This window comes from Protopterus annectens, chromosome 4.part0, assembly GCF_019279795.1.
Source record: "Protopterus annectens isolate FY-2018-M chromosome 4.part0, PAN1.0, whole genome shotgun sequence".
NCBI lineage: Eukaryota > Metazoa > Chordata > Ceratodontiformes > Protopteridae > Protopterus > Protopterus annectens.
Window position 1 is genome coordinate 697,751,875 of NC_056733.1, and position 17,290 is coordinate 697,769,164.

Genomic DNA, 17,290 nt, shown 5'->3' on the forward strand with positions numbered 1-17,290 from the left:
TTTAGTCATATATGATTATGAACATTTCAACTTGACATGGCAGCTTAGAAATACTCTTCCAAACCAACGTAAATAAGCTATGTTTTTATATATATATATATATATGCAGGGCATAAAATGAAATCCAGTCCGGCCACACTGAAGGAGTACTGACATGACAAAAGGCTGCATCACTCTCTAAAAGCCAAACCAGCCAGTCTGCAAACTAGGAGGTTGCCTTCCCATATATAAATGACTAACTCACTGGCTCTGTTCAGGAAGGATGTATGGCTGACTCCATCTCAGGCTTTGCAAAAATTATTGGTTATTAACGGTCTCCCGGGACTGCTCCCAAATAATTTTTGCCATTTTGGAGCATCATATTGATGAGTTTTGATCAGAGATGTTTTACCCCTCCATACATAACTGCCATCATGCTTTCCTTTCTTTGTAGGACTTCTTGTTCATTCTAACTTCAAAACTCTAGTATTTCTGGTGACCTGTACTGTAACAGTCCCTGAAGCAGCTCTCCATAAAACCGGTTAGACTGGCACTCTGGAAAACAGCAGAATCCCAACCCCCAAAGATCTGAAAGGAGTCAGGGTGGTGGCCTTTTTTGGCACCATTAAATGAGTAGTCATCGGTGAAATGACCCTTCCAACAGGAAGGAGATTAGGAACGATGACACTGTGGACATCCCTTAGTAGATGAAGGCTGTAATAACATTATCCTCTGACTCAAAGTGTAGCTTAAAGGACAGCTGTACCCCAGAACCGATTTTAAGTTGCATCCTGATCCTTTCTTAACTATTAATGTTTCTGCAGCACTCTTCAGTATTATTAGTTTCTACACTCTTCAGTATCATTACTTTATAGTTTGGTATTCCCCAAAATGGCCTTACAACGGACTGCCATGCTACAATTTTACAGTCAGTGTTCACCTCTCTGGTATATTTTTAATGGGAACATAAAGTACCTTGTATTGAGATCATCATTTACTATAGCAGGTGTGAATGCATGTGTGTGGCATGGACGAGTGACTGAAGCAGGGCTAGAGATCTACTTCAGAGATTAAGCTACTGCTTAAGGGCTTGTACTCCTTGATTTTTCTAAAAAGATGCAAGGACAATTCCTGGAAGTGATGCAGCTTACAGACCAACTTTATCTTAGGCCAGTGCTCCTTCAGTTCAGCCAGGCTGGATTTTACATTATTCCCAAAGCAGGGACCTGTGATTGAAAAGATTGTCTGATGGAGCCTATCTAAAACCCTCAACCATAACTTAAAGTATGGACTTTGTGAAGAGTGAAAGAAAGAATTCTGTATCACAGGAGGAAACATTCTAGACAGCTAATGCATGTTTATTAATTGCCCTTTCAGCTGTAGAAATTGAGAAAGAGGTCAGCACATAGCTCCTACAGGCTGCTCTCAAATATGTAGTTCTAAGGGTCTGTTTTCAGCTTCTGGGCTACAGGATGACAGACGTTGAGTAGTAGTAGTTTGCACAGTAGCATGGAGAAAAAAAAGGATGCCATTTTTACAGGGAGTACACATCTGTAAACTGAACACAGGGAAATAATGGGTGTGGTTATCAGCTATGGTAACGAAAGGGCAGAGTCTGTCCAGAAATTATTTGTCAAAACTGCATTAAGTGAAAATGGAAAGGAAATATTCTAATTTGAGAATAAGGATATTTTGAGTCATTATTTTTTTTAAACTCGGGTGAAGGTAAGTTGTCATCTGTATGAGAGTTTTAGATGGTTACATATAATGAGTATAAATTCTCAACATGAAGACAAACAGAGGGCTGGGTGTAGAATCCTACTAACTGTTTGTTGGGGTCAGTAGATTAAATCAAAGGGTCCATTAAGTTTGAAGTACTAAATGAGTGAAAAATGTGTTAACTGATCTCCTTGAAACATAAACTGGGAGTACTTGTAGTTATCAGAACTCTTGAACAGCTAGAAAGTGCCATCAAAGACAGGAAGCACAACCTAGTGTTACTGACCAAAAAACGTAACTCCTTGGACTCCTGTTGAAAAGGCAAAGCTATTGGCAAAAGTGGCCCTGGTAGCATCTTCCTAGCAGTTAAAAGGATATGAGATGTATCTGAAGTGCTGCAAATCTGAAAACAGCTTTTTGATTTGGGATTCAAACATTAAGTTTAACAAATTTGGCATCTAAACGAATTGTGCAAAGAATAGGTAATGTTGGAGCAGAGGAAGTAATAGGGCCTAACACAACTCAAGGAATGAAGGAAAACTGATCTGAAGAGTACAAAAGACTGATCAGAATGATTCTTGCAGTTTCCCTGTATGCTGAAACTCGCACTCTGAATGAGAAGTGGAAGGGAAAATTATGCAATATTACAGTTCCACAGTAAAAGCAATGGCTCTAACCAGAAAGCTCAGATGATAGCTGCAGGTTCCTGAGGAAGTACAGTGGCGGCAGGTCCTGTGCCAGCTTCACCTGTGTTGGAGGCCCGGGTAGAGGGATGACTGAGACACTGATACCTCGGTCCCACTTTCAGGAGTGATGGCCATCTCAGGTCAGCAATTGTGGGCAGACACAGATGACTTATACTTTAGAACCACAAACATCCTCACATACCAGAACTGAGCACTGCTACCCATAAACTCAGTTATTAAAATATGGGTGTAGGAATGACATGCATATTAAGAAGCATCTGGACTTTAGGACTGCTGCAAGATTTCAGCTTGAGAGGACATGCCATCATCCAAGTGCATGTCAGCCTCCTAAGAGGCATTGCCAGAGGCCTCAGTCCAAGTAAAATGAGGAAATGCAAAAGCACCTCAATGAATCAAATACATTTTGGCCTAGAATGGTCTTGTGACTAAATGGGCATGTCAATGGCCTCCTGAGATTCCCTCTGTCAGCACTTATCTTTTTGCTTCTTGAATGGAGCATCCACAGAGAACTAAGATAACGTCATGATAGCCTTCAATGTCTGTGTGGAATTTGCCTCCCATAAGTAATGCACTTAATTTAGAAACTGAAATTTATAGCTACGATGCTTAAAATCTTTTCAGCTACAAACAAGCATAAAAAATATAGCAAGATATTTTCCACAGATGAGTCAGGATGAACTGACAAGACAACGGACATGCGAGCAGAGGAAGTGCGAACTTCCTTGTACTGTAGCAAGAAAGAACTGCAGATGAAGAAGAGAGATGTTCATGATATCACAAATGTGCTGATGTCCAGGTGGGAGAGTGTCTACTCTGGCTGGAAGGGTGTGTGAAAAGTTCCGGAAGCTGTCTGGACACTGGGGCTTCAGTATCAGAAGTCCTATGTGTTATATTTACTCCAACAGTGAATACACTGAATATCTGTTGATTCACTTTTAACACAATTATTACAAACTTCTCTTTATCAAACATAACCAGTGCACTATGTGATTTGTTTTCATGAGAATTCATTCTTATAGCTTAATAGTTTCAATATTTTCGGGCTGTTGCTTCAACTGAGATAGGTGTAATAAACGGAGATTAATTTTAAAGAAAACGTCTGAATCTGTTAGATAAGGATTAATCTGCCACCCCACCAGCTTTTCCTTTTCCCTTTTATTTAAACAAATACAGTTGAGTATTTTGCCTGTAACAGATGTTATAAAATTATTTGGGTGGCGATAGGTAACATTATCTGTGTACCACAATTATAAAGACATGGTTGCTCCTACCCTGTTGAATAGTATTTTCATGTTCAGCCTTTAGAGCCCTGGTAAAAGTTGCTGCTCTTCAGACATTGTGGGCAAAGATGGATGTTAGCCTGAATTGAGTTTGGCATACAGTACAGTTGTGAAAGAACTCATCATAACAGCAGATGTCTTACTGACCACTGTTGCAGTATTACAAACGGGTTTTCACCACTGACATCCAGCTGAGTTAGCAAAGCTTAAACTTTCCCAGTTCTCGGCACATAAGCATGTGAGTATAGAGGCAGAAGTAAGTGTGTAAATCCTTAAACTGTCTCCAAGCCAGCAGCTTGTAGACATCTGAGAGAAAGTGGTCAGCTTAGAGGGAAGCAGGTGGTGAGAGGTGCCCAGACAAGGCAAGAGAAGACTGTGCCAAATGGGGAAGGAGGGTGGGAAGGAATACTGCAACAGTGATCAGTAGAGCATCTACTGTTATGGTAAGTTCCAACACAACTGTACTATGTCCTGACTGAAATCACTGTTGCAGTACTCTAAACAGATGCGTGATCCACACTCAGAGCTTAAACGAACAGAAGGCAGGATGGTTGCGAATGGTGAAAACTGTCCAAGAGTCCAAAGAGGATTGATCTAGCAAAGGCAGCGCTAGATCTTGAAAAGGTATCAGTTCTGTAGGGTTTAGTGAAGGTGTGCACAGAAGACCAGGTTGGAGCTTCCAGGATTGTCCTGGCATCCACTCCTTTGCAGAAGGCTCCAGAGGAGACTTATGCACCAGCAGAATGTGCTTGTGGGCAGCCGGGCAGTGGGTTGCCATGCTGTGAGTAACAAAAGGAAACAGACTTGGAGATCCAGCTTGCAATGGCTTATTTAGATACTGCTGGCCCAACCTTGAAGTCCAAGAAAGGGACAAACAGTTTGACTTATGAACAGTGTGTCTTATCCAAATAAAAACTCAGCTGTCTGCGCTCAACTAATTAATGTAGGGCTCTTTCACCCCTGTTCTGTGGACTGGGAAAGAAAGTGGGCAGATTGATAGTCTGGTTGAGAGATGTCTCATCACTTTAGCCATGAAACAGTGGTTAACCCTCAGGGGACACCCTGTTCTTGTGAAAAGTAAGAAAAGGTGGGATAGCCAAGTGTCTGTAGTTCTGAGACTCTCCTAGCAGAATTGACAGCTAGCAACAGGATAGTTTTGCACTTGCACAATTTCAGAGTCAAAGATGCAGCTGTCTCAAAGGGAGGCAGAGTGAGTTCTTCTAGCATGAAGTTGAGCTCCCAAGGTGGGGGGACAGATTTCCTTGAGGGGGTCTAAGGTGTAGTATCCCTTTCAGAAATTGTTTAACCTCAGGCCTGAACATAACTGGTGGACTGAGCAGAAATGGCTGACAGGTGGGCTTTGATACAGGAAGATACCAGACCTGTTTTTATGATCTCACACAAGTACGTTATGATAAGAGGAATCTCTGGATTTTTGTGTGGGCCCCAATTGTTTGCAGGACACCATATAAAAAAATCTCTTCGATTTGGCTATGTAGGATTTTCAAGTGAAGTGTCTCCTTGCTTCAAATAGAACCCAAAGCACATACTCAGGATTTTTATACCTTTCCATCACCACTTTTCTATCATCCACTTTGTGGGATAGCTTGCGGTGATTGCCTCTGGCTAAATGATAGAAAAGGAGAAGTCAATGCTGACTTAGCCAAAAAGAAGTCACCACTAGGATTTTTTTTTTCTTTCTGGATCACTAGCAACACTTTTGGTATGACATGGAATGGGAGACGGCAAAAAGGAACCTCCTTGTCCATTGAAGAGTGCATTTGTCCTCCATGCTAAGAGGCAGGCAGTCCTGGTGCAAAAGAGTGGGTGCTGCTTGGTGCTCTCTGAGGCAAATAAATCTATCTGTGGTGTCCCCCACTTGCAGAATATGTCTAGGAAGATTTGTCCGTTGAGGTCCCATTCATGGGGTGTCCTCAATGGACCTACTTAGTCGGACAGAAAATTGTCCTGTGATGGACTATACACTGCTTGAAGGGACATGTTCCACTGAGTATCTAGGTCCCAAGCAATTTGGGCAAGTCTACATAGTTGGTATGATCTGGTTCCTCCTTGCTTGCTTATGTACCACATCACAGTAATGTCTGTTAAGATTCAAAGAGGGCCTTGCTTCCATGTGAAAAAAAAAACTGAAGGGCTTGAATGAGAGCATTTTGGACTGCCAAAGGCTTGTCCAAAGAGTCTCTGTACATTTCTTGACTAGGAGTCTGTGCTTTGAAAGGTAACTCTGGATTGAGGTTCACCTGATTCACCCTCCATAAGATCTCCTTCTGATAGAGGTATGAGGGAGATGTTTGTGTCTAGTGGGTGAGAGTGTTGAGACCATACAGTTTTCCTCATATGCAGCCTGGCTAAAGGGAGCACTGGAATGGTAGCAAACATGAATCTTATTGCTCTTAGAATCTCCCTGGTTGAACAGGCCTTGAATAACATTAAGTACTGGAAGTAAACTGTAAGGCTTTGCATAATTTTCAGAGGTAAGTAACATTGCATCTGTTTGGTGTCGAATCTGCATCCTAACAAAACAAGGCCCCGGCTGGGATGGAGGAAAGATTTTTTGCAGCAGACTACGAACCCCAACTGCAAGAGAAGATGACAGCAAACTGGTTGTTTTGCAGTAAGATCTGAGGAGAAGAGGCTTAGATAAGCAGATTGTCTAAATGGGGGAAATCTGACTGCTGTAAGTCGTGCAAAAGGCTTAAACAGGCGTTACACACTTTGTGAATACTCTCAGGGATGTAGAAAACCCAAACAGCACAGCAGTAAACAGAGCGAGATGAGCCAAGTAAAGAACCTCAGGAATTTCCTGCAGGAGGTAGAATAGGAATATGCAGGTAGGCATCCTTCAGAATTAGGGAGACTAGGAATGCCTGTGGGAGAATAAAAGGCAACAAGTTCCAAAGGGGCAACATTTTGAAAGTTAGCACTTTTGAGAAATATGAGCAGAGAGAGATCCAGTATGGCTCTCCATTGTTGCTCTTTTCCTGGAACTAATAACAGTCTACAGAAAAAAAAACCTTCCAACAAATTGAAGAGGAACTGGTTTTATCACGCCTTAGGCTTGCAGTTCCTGAAGAATGGAAGGAAGAAGCTTTACCAGATTGTGAGATGGAGGGGAGATGCTGTTCTAGGGAGGGTGCTCCTTCCAGGACAAAGTGTAAATCTTTTTTATGACGGATAGTGCCCGCCTGTCCGTGATAATCTAAATGGACTGAGTGAGGCCTTTTAAAAGGGGTAGGGTAGGCGTGAGGGAGAGGGGCTTGGAAGGTAATCACAATGATTCATCTGAGAATGGAAGCCTCCCAAATCTAGGGTCTTTCTGTAAATCTTTTCCTGAGTGCTTTTCTGTGCTTTTCAGAAGTCTAGGATCCCTTCTAACAAAAGCAGTAGACTTGGCTGGGTAATTCCTCTCTTAACTAGGTACAAAGGTAAGTAGGGTTTGTCTGCAGTCTTTCATAGCTTTACCTTGTTCCTTCAAGGTTTTGAATAAGCAAGCTGCTTGTGTTCTGAATACAATTTTTTCCAAAGTTGAATCAATGAGCTTACCTTTGAAATCTTCAGACAAACTAGTTGTGCAACCATGCATATCTGCAGTTGACTGTAGCGCAAGCAGGTGCTCTGGAGGAGGCCTCAACAGTATCATAACTGCATTTTACTGATTATCCAGGGACAGAATTTGTTGCTTAAACTCTGTGACCTACAAATCCATCACTACATTGTTTAGACAAGGATAGATAACTGGTATTTTGCCATCTGAGTCTGGTAGTTTGTAGTCTTGAAGGTCATAGTAGAAGAGGTGTAGACCTTTTTTTCCACACCTATACATAGCCCTGCTGTCCTTGTCTGAAGGAACAGCATTAGGATTACGTAGTAACTCAGGTTTGTCAGAAGAGAGGCACATAGCAGAGGGTCAGCCACAGGATTCTTATGTAGGAGCTTAAGTTCCTTTAGTACTTTGTAGAATCTGGCTGGACTTTTGGGAGCAGGAGGCTGTGAGCCAGCAGCCATGGAAGTGAATTCAAGAGCATCCAAAAAGGCCTCCAGGACGAGAGGGTCAGGGTAAGAGGCAGGAGTGTCCACCTCCAACAGGTTATAGCATCTTTTTTGGACATCAGAGATTCACCTGGACTCCCAACTCAAAGTCCCTCATCATGTTTAAAATGGTCTCCCCAAAGGATGCCTCTTCAGCAGGGGAATCAGGTAAAATGGAATCCTTATAATCTGAACGAACTTGACCAGGATAGTGAATATGAGAGGAGTAAGCTAGTGAATGATCATCAGAATCTGAGACCTCTTCCTCTTCAGAGGAAGAATCAATGGCAACATTCTGAGGAGAAGGAGGAGGGACTGTAACAGAAGGTGGTTTAAGGGTCATAATGGCCTTGAGCAAAACATGAGAAAAGTCCATCCACTCCTTCTCCCTAGGAGGAGGATGACAGGAAACAATTTTAGTCTTTTGTCACTTTTTCTTAGGGACAAAGTCTGCTTGAATCAAGTGGGAAGGCTCTGACCCCGATGTACCTCAGTCAGTTTGCTGGGAATCTCTTCCGTAACTAAAATCTGTGTAATGCCTTCTGGTCCCTCTGAAATGATGATTCACGGTTCACACTTCTCCGCAGCAACAGTCTCTTCAGACGTACGATCGTCTGGTGCAATACCAGCCTCCAGCAGAGTCATAGATGAAAGTGTCTGAGATAGAGTTGGATGTACTGCTGGTTCTGCAACCTCTGTGGGTAGTCATAGTCAGAGTGGGCAGACAGTGTCAGGCCTATGACTCAAACTTTTTCTTGAGAAGAGGAGATATGTACAGTATGGCGTTATCTGCTATCTTGGAGTGGGTCAGATGCTTCAGTCATTGGGTCTCCAAGAAATTGTTGAGCAAAGACAGATGACATCACAAAGTCATGGGCACAAAAGACTGGCAAATCTAACAGGACTTATAATAGTGTTCACTGCCTAGGCAGAACAGACAATGGGTATGGAAATCTTTGTATGAGATTTGTCTACTGCACTCACCCTTATCCCTCCTACCTGACATCTAATAAAAAAGTACAGCAAAACAGTTTACATAAGAAGGAAGGTTCCTCAATGGGGCACTTATCTGATTCTGAGTAGTTATTACCAAGGACCATGTGAAGATCAGATAACAGGTGCGAGATGTATTTGGTGCATCTCAGTCAGTGTTGACTCCCCTTCAGCAGTCATGAGATTGTGTTAGGAGGGTAACAGGGCTTGGAGAGTCCACATAAGATTAAGGTTCCAGACTGCCCTTGGTGATAGTGGTAATGTATGCACAAAAGGCCTTTGATTGGCTATCTTGCAGTCACTTACGACTCTGAAGCAGTTTGGCTCTCAATGCAGACGGGAAAAATAACAGGATACACTTCACCAGGGTGTAAGTTATACTATCTGGTTAGGATCCTAGATGCTATAGGGAGTTTACTGTACACTAACTCGTGGCAAAGGTGCCAGTTTTTGCCTAGATTTTGGCCATGTAGCATTTTGTAGTTTAAGTAGGGCACTGTCTTAATGGCTGGGATAGGTGAATGGGTGTCAGGCATTTACCGGTTATTAATATTTGTGCTTTGCAGATGACATTTTACTGGTCCTTCCAAAACTCATGATCTACAGACTACTGAATAGTATGCCTTTTTTGTTGTAATTTGCCAAGCTTCCCCTTTTTAAGATTAATGTTTTCAAATCCATAGTACTTTGTGTAGGTTGATATGGTAAACTGAGAACTAAAATAGTCTGGAATAATTTTGATTCCACATTTCCAAAATTACATTTTAAATAATCACATGAGTGAATGGAATGGCTCATTACACTTATGGACTACTAAATCAACCTCATTAAAATGATTCTGGTTCTTAAGATTCAGTATCCCTTCAGTACCTCTATGATGCATCTTCTAGCACCCCTGGTTATTTGGTAGGTACATGAACACTCTAGGTTTTGCAGCACACCAGTAAGACAGAGTTCATGTGAAAATCATGGTAACATGCATAAATGAAGGTTGTCTTCAATTCTATGATATAAAGATTTATTTACTGGCTTCTATGGAGCAAACTTTTACTCCCTGACTTGTAAAAATAATAAAGCTCCATAGAAGGGGCATGAAATGCAGATAAATGAGACCCCATATAACAGACGAAAGGCCAAACAGCAACACTGGTGGCTACAGAATTCTAGAAAACAATCAGGGGAAGATGAGAGATAGCCACAGGATTAAAGACAAGTTTACTCAAAAATATCTCTGAAAGATGCCCTGGAAAGAAAAACACTGTTGCTTTTCTTTACTGACCTTTCTTAGTTTATTCTGGGATAGTGAAATGCCCTCGGTCATTAGATGGGTCATATCTGAGATTCAGCATACTGCACCTACTAACTATAATATATGAGGAGGCTTCACAAGAATATGGCAATTTGGCCTTTGACTGGTTGCCCATACAAGATTTGCTTTCCCTAACCCTTGGAAGATGGATTCAGAATTTGGAAAACTTAGTGGGTATCTGTAGAACATTGCAGGCATCTGTAGATACCTGTGTGGATGTGCTCTGTACAAAAGCAGTCTGGGACAGGTTTCCCTAACAAGCATTTACAGAAATTCACGTCATGCAATTTCTGTTACCAGATTCCTGTTGGCAACGAGTCTTCCTATATGGAAGGGAAGCATTTGTGTCTAGGAAATCTTTTGTTAATTGCTCTCTTTCTCTCCACCTGTACCCTGGGTACACTGATCAATGCCAACAATGCCCACAGGATGTTCCTGGTGATTTTTGTCTAATTTTTCTAAATGTGCTGCTTTGGCTCTGTTCTGGAAGGAGGCAAAAAGGACACACAATAAGAATTTTTTGTTTGGGGTCCTATTCTTGTATCACAGGATAGTTTGTTTTGGGAGTGCTGAGGTTGATATGCATGCATGTTGCTCAATTTTTAAAAAGCACTGAAACGCTTGGGTTGAAAAACAGCATGCTATGTTGGTAGATACTGTTTGAGACCTTGTTACAATTACATAAAGGGGTATCTAACCCTCTCTAGACAGATTTGTTTCAATTTATATACTTATTTTTAATCATGGAAAGGTTTTTCAATTCATTGATGTGGTAAAGTGCTGTGATCTTACAATACCATATATGCAATAATGTTTTGCAAACAGCAACACTACTGACTATAATTATTCGTAGATTTAAAAAAAAATCATACCTGAATGCAGCTTCTTGACCAACTCCACTGCCCTCATTTCCTATCCAAACTGCAGATTTTTTAAAATGTTTAAAAAAAAGTATTTTAGAAGGAAAAGACAAATATGTACCCAATAACAGCCAGTTCCATACAAAGTCAACAACAGCACATAAGCAAGATATTCATTGTCAAAAAGTGCCAGATATTCATTGTCAAAAAGTGCCAGAAACTATCATACATCACACAGTCCGGACCAGTGTCAGTTTATGGTGCATCAGCAACTCATCAGACCCTTTACTTAAAACCCAGGGTTACACATTAAACCCCTCACAATGGCATCTCTTGTAAAGCATAACAAAACTCAATTCTTAAGTTTGTTCACCCTGTTAGACTGTGTGTTTGTTGGGGGGGGGGGGGCAAATATTTTGTGGTTTAACTTGTTATCAGGACTCAATTCACAATGGCCAGTTCAGATTCCTACCACAGCAGCATGAATGCTGTGGTGTGTCCTCAGCTGGAAAGGTAATGTTCTCACTGTAAAAGTCCAGGTTAGTCATAGATTAAGTACTGTGGGTAGGGCCACCAGAATGTTGGGGGAAAACTACTAGTAAGGGTGTATGACAAGGAAAGGAAAGGATATGACTGGGGGGGGGGGGGGGGGGTAGAGAAGCAGAATTTGTTGTTTCAAGACCTGAAAAATTGGAAGAGGGATCTGATACAGGTACACAATATCGCATCTAACAGATGTAAAAGGATAATCCTGAACAGGAAGGAAAGGGGGAAGTAGATGAATTACTTCCAAAATACAAGTACGTCATCAGGCACGGCATATGGATGCATGGAATGGATTACCAGAGTGGATCATGGAAAGGTTTTCCATGGAGGCACTCAAAAGAAAGAGAAAGTTACAGGTGGAGAAGAGAGAAAGGAACTGATACCGAGGGAAGGTAGAATGTTAAGTGGAAAGGCTCACTGCCCCACTTCTGTCATCAAGCAAATACATCATGCTACTGTTCCAAGAGCAGGAAAGTCAGAAAATGAGACTTCCGAGGACCCTTCTCTGATGACCATTTTTGGCTATTTCTCAGTTTACAGCACTGTTTTAAAATTATCACCTCCTTATGGCCATCTGCTTTTTCTTCTCTCAAAAATCTCAGCAACCATGTTATAGTTAGGAGCAAGGAATGGAAAAGACTGAAATAAAGAGGACAAGCTGTGCTAGTTTGAAATGCATCATACGTTAGTAATGTATTCCACATAAGCTATTGCATCCTCAATTCTGCGCTTCTTTGTACAAAGAATGATACGATTGAAATTGGCATAAACCACTGAGGATCCCAAACGTTTAAACTCTGCAACTAACCTAAGAGGGGAAAAAAGGAATCAATTATAACAGATATTCTGTCAATTCATCTTTTCCCTACAAAGAGCACAAGGAGACAAGATGGATACAGCTGCTTGAAGTCATCCACCCAAAACAGCATGTCAAAAATGCAAAGAAAACAAAACCAATTCAGAAAATAACTGACAAGTAGTTCCTCATGCAGGGGCAAACCACATCCAGCAGCTTACTTGTAACCAACTCTTACATCATGGCATCTATTAGGAGGATACTGCAACATTAACCACACCAACATTTGATAGATTAAGCTCAGCAAATAGTTAATAACATGAACAAGCCTCAGTAAACTGTAGTAATCTAAAATAGACAGACATACAAATCAAGAATGCACTGTGGTTGTGCATCTTTAATAATTACCTGCTTATTTGTACATGCTGCACTATAAAACTAATTTACTAAACAGTTAGGAAAAAGAGTACATTTCAATGAAGAATTTTTGCTCTTTTAGACACATTAGCACAGAAGTTTAAATAGCTACTGCATAAAAGATCCAGATGTGAATACTGAAAAGTATACAAAATCCACAGAGCACACCATTAGATCTTGAAGAATTCTTCATTTATCAGGTCCTTAAAAAGTGAACAGCAGAGGAACTTTTCTAGCATAGCTTTTTCCACAGTGGTACTGCAGAGGCTGGCCTTCCTTCAGTCAGCTTGCAAGAGGCTTGTAACACGGATGTAATGTAAAAGGGGCTAGCCTCTATGCATTTTTTTTTACTTTTACTTTTAACCTCAGGCTTACTTTGTAACTGGCTATATCCAAACATAGAAAGGTGTTAAAAAGCAAGGCTATTTACAGGTAGCTACACAACATTGAACATTACAGGATCTTTGCAACTCCACAAAGTCTTGTTCTTTAGCTCAGATATCAGCCAATAACCTTTCAATGATTCCAGTCTCCCCTTCAGATTTCAAGATTTCTAACCATTTTGCAAGTGGCATATAATTTAAGCTACATGAGGAAGTCCACTTTCCCACTAATCCTCAACCCAGAGTAAAGGCCTTCCCAGTATTCATATATACACTAAGGTGTAAACAATGGCATGGCAAACTCTGGGCAGGCTAAAGTTAATTTCTTAAGACTTCCCAGAATGGGAAATTTGTTTTGCCAAGGCAATAGAAAGTATAGTTGTGTACACTTACCATAAATGTAGATGTTTGAGTGTATTCACTGTTGCAGTCATCACATTTGGGTTATCACTGCCAGGGTAGCCCTCGGCCGGCCTGAATACTAGAGGCTTAGTATTTCTGTGTCAGTTGCTGTCGCTTCAGGACTGATGTCAGGTCGTCAGTAGTATAAAGTAAGGCAGCCGACGCCATTACAAAAGTGTTTCTTGTCCTAACCTGTCAGGAGCACCCAAGCAGAAGCCAGGTTCTGGTGGAAGAACCACCACCAGTAGAAAGTAAATACCAATATGTCACTTGTAAGGAAAGAGAATAAAGGGGGATGGAGGGAGGGAAACCAGGACTGCAACAGTAAATACACTCAAACATCTACATTTATGTAAGTGTACACAACTGTACTATGTTCTTCTTGTTTCACTGTTGCAGTCATCACATTTGGGTTGATTCCCAAAGCTGAGGAAATGGGTGGAGGCAGTCAAGGAAACTAGGGGCTGGCTAGGATGCCCTGCAAGACTGCAGAGGCAAACCCTGCCCTGGATTTGGAGAAGAGAGGCAGGTGGTAATATCTAGTAAAAGTGTGAACAGATGTCCAGGTGGCAGCCTCCAGGATGTCCCTGGTGTGGGCTCCTCTGAGGACAGCTGCTGAGGTGGAGACTGCTCTGGTGAAGTGAGTCCTGACCCCCTTGGGGGGAGGCTTTCCATGTTGTTTGTAGCAGAAATGGATGCAGTGTGCTATCCATTTGGAAATTGTTTGTTTGGAGATGGCTTTGCCTTCTGTCCCTGTAGTTAAAGCTAACCAACAATTGATCACTTTCTGAAGGATTTAGTCCTGTCTAGATACAACTTGAGCTGTCTGTGCACATCAAGAGAGTGCAGGATCCTTTCCCCTTGTTCTGGGGATTATGAAAAAAAGGTGAGCAAATGAAACCTGTTTGCTGAGGTTGGCAGATTGATCCTGGGTTAGGGAATAAGCTAAGCTAAAATTATATTTGAGCACATGTTTTAACACTGTTTATTGCTCTTGTTTTAACATTATTGGATATTCAATTTTTGGAATTGATGAATGCAACAGTATTTATTCTTCATTTTTATATTATTTAATTATACATACCTTAGTGCATCACACAAATAGATTTTTTAACTTAGAAACATTTTTAATGAATGTTGTTTTTTAACTATGGTTGTATTTATGACATTTACATTTACTCTGTATTTTGACCAGGCATGGATGAGTTACTAACACAAATTTCTTTTAATGAACTAAGTATGTTAATTGATTAATTTGACCACGTGGTTTTTAAGATTACTATATAATTTAGACCATCTAGTTATTTATGTAACTTGATAAAGCTCGGTACTACACCGAGCGAAAGCGCTTGTTCATAAGGGTGTTTTTTGTACTCAATAAAGGATTTATTTTCGAACTACTGGTTCCATTGGTGTCACTTCTTGGCCAAGTTCCTTGTTGTCAAGTTTTGGCTAGTTCTGCACTTTATTTTCCTGAATAAGCTAAGCTGCCAAAGTGAGTGTCTGAAATTGGGGATGCATGAAATCCCCTTCCCTCTGAGTCAGGAGGTTTGGAATCTGAGGAAGATGCTATGGTGGTAGTGGGGACAGGCTGCGCATCAAGGCTTACCAGTTCTTGCGAGTCCAGTCTGGAGCTGTAAGAATTGTCCTTGGTTTTTCCTCCTTTATTTTGAGCAGTACCCTGGGGATGAGAGGTAGTGGAGGAAAGGCAGACTGACCCAAGGAAGGACAGGGCATCCACTTCCCAAGCCATGCAGTGATGCTCAATGGTGCAGAATTTGCTTAGCTGATGGTTGGTGTGGGAGGCTAAGAGGTCGACCTTCAGGGTGCCCCATTTCTGAGTCATTAGGGTGAAGGTTCTTCTGTTGAGCTGCTACTTGTGTGGGTCCAGAAGATTTCTGCTTAATTGGTCTGCCAGAGAGTTGTGAGAACCTGGTAGGAATTGTGCTAACAGAAGCAGTTGCATGGCAGAGGCTGTGTGCCAAAGGGTCATGGCCAGCCTGCATAGAGGGTAGGAGTGAGTCCCTCACTGCTTGTTGATATATCACATCACAGTGGTGGTGTCTGTTTTGATCAGGAGAGCCCCTGGGGAGAGAAGGGGCTTGACAGCTATCAAGGTGTGCTGGACAGCCATCATCTCTTTTTGGTTGATGTGCAGCGGGATTTGTTGCGGGCTCCATTGGCCTGTATGCACCTGTCGTCCAAGTGTGCACCCCATGCATAGTCAGATGCATCTGTGGTGAGGGTCTGGGCGGCGGGGGTGGTGAGAAAGGTAGTCCCTTGTTGTAGGAGCATGCTGTTGCCCACCAAAGAAAATCTTTTCTGAGGCAAGGAATTATAGGTATAAGAGTCTCCAGGTCTTGAGAGTGTTGACACCAAATGCTTTTTAGGTACCACTGAAGTTTCCTCATATACAGTCTGACATATGGAATGAGTAGTATGCAAGATGCCATGAACCCCAGAGCTTGCAGGATCTTCCTTGCAGATAAATGGGGCCTGGTGACTAGTTGATAGAAGTAGGCTGTCAGGAAAATTTGTTTTTCTGGTGTAAGGACTGCCATCTGGGATGCTGTGTCCAGGCTTGCTCCCAGGATAATAATCCTTTAGGAGAGCACCTGTTTGGATTTATTTTCGTTGATTGTGTACCCTATGGATGTTAGTAGGGTCTTTACAAAGGCCAGGTGCTTGAGCAGCTTTTCCTGGCTGCCTGAATAAGGCAGTCATCTAAATATGGGTAAATCTGGATATTCCTTTGTCTGCAAAAGGCAATGGCCAGAGCCAGACATTTTGTGAAACTCTGGGAGCAGTAGATAAGCCATAGGGAAGCGTAGAGAACTTACAGTGTTGAGATCCTGCCCTGAAAAGTACAGTTTTGTACCTACCATAAATGTAGATGTTCGAGTGTATACCCTGCTGCAGTCATCACACTTGGGTTATCCTGTCGTCAGGCGGTCCCCGCAGTCGGCCCGAATTCCAAAGTCTTGGTCCGGCGTCAGTTGCTGTCTCTTCTTCCCTGACGTCAGTGCGCCAGGGGTATATAAGAGGCATCCAACGCCATTTTCTTCAGTTTTTCCTGCCCCAGATGTCAGGTGCCCCCCAAAAGGTGGTCAGTAGATAGTACCAATAATAAAAGATTAGCACAAACAAAACATCCCTCCAACTATAAGCAAATACACCACAAAGGTTGTATCAGATTTTAAGGTATTGAAAGGTTTCAGTTAGGTCAGAGGGGATGGAGGGAGGGTAACCTGGACTGCAGCAGGGTATACACTCGAACATCTACATTTATGGTAGGTACAAAACTGTACTATGTTCATCGTGTTACCCTGCTGCAGTCATCACACTTGGGTTGAATCCCAAAGCTAAGGATGGGAGGTGGAGTCAAACAGTGTTAGAGGAGGCTAGAAGGCCCTGCAAAACTGCAGTGGCGAAGCCAGCTCTAGTCTTAGAGTAAAGTGGTAAGTGATAGTGTTTGGTAAAGGTGTGTACTGAACTCCAAGTTGCAGCTTCCAGAATATCCTTGTTTGGCACCCCCCTGAGGAAGGCAGTAGATATAGCAGCTGCCCTGGTGGAGTGGGGCTTTATGCTAGCAGGAACTGGTTTTCCATGATGGGTGTAACAAAAACGTATGCAATGTCCTATCGATTTGGAAATGGTCTGTTTTGAGATAGCCTTACCCTGTGATGCTGTAGCTTAGGATACAAAAAGCTGGTCAGATTTTCTGAAAACCTTAGTTTTATCCAAGTAGTAATGTAGTTGCCTGTGAATGTCCAAGGAGTGCAGGAGTCTTTCTCCTTTGTTCTGTGGATTTGGGAAGAAGGTGGGTAAATGGATGGTTTGATTTAGAGC

At 42.0% G+C, this 17,290-nt stretch overlaps 1 protein-coding gene across 1 annotated transcript in view; it reads right to left on the reverse strand.

Moving 5' to 3' along the window:
• Nucleotides 1-17,290, reverse strand: part of POLE (DNA polymerase epsilon, catalytic subunit) — a 1,031,469-nt gene that overhangs the window by 133,022 nt on the left and 881,157 nt on the right. The window contains exon 40 of the mRNA XM_044069769.1: nucleotides 12,128-12,251. Coding sequence (XP_043925704.1) covers nucleotides 12,128-12,251 — 124 coding nt within the window. The remainder of the gene's footprint in view (nucleotides 1-12,127; nucleotides 12,252-17,290) is intronic.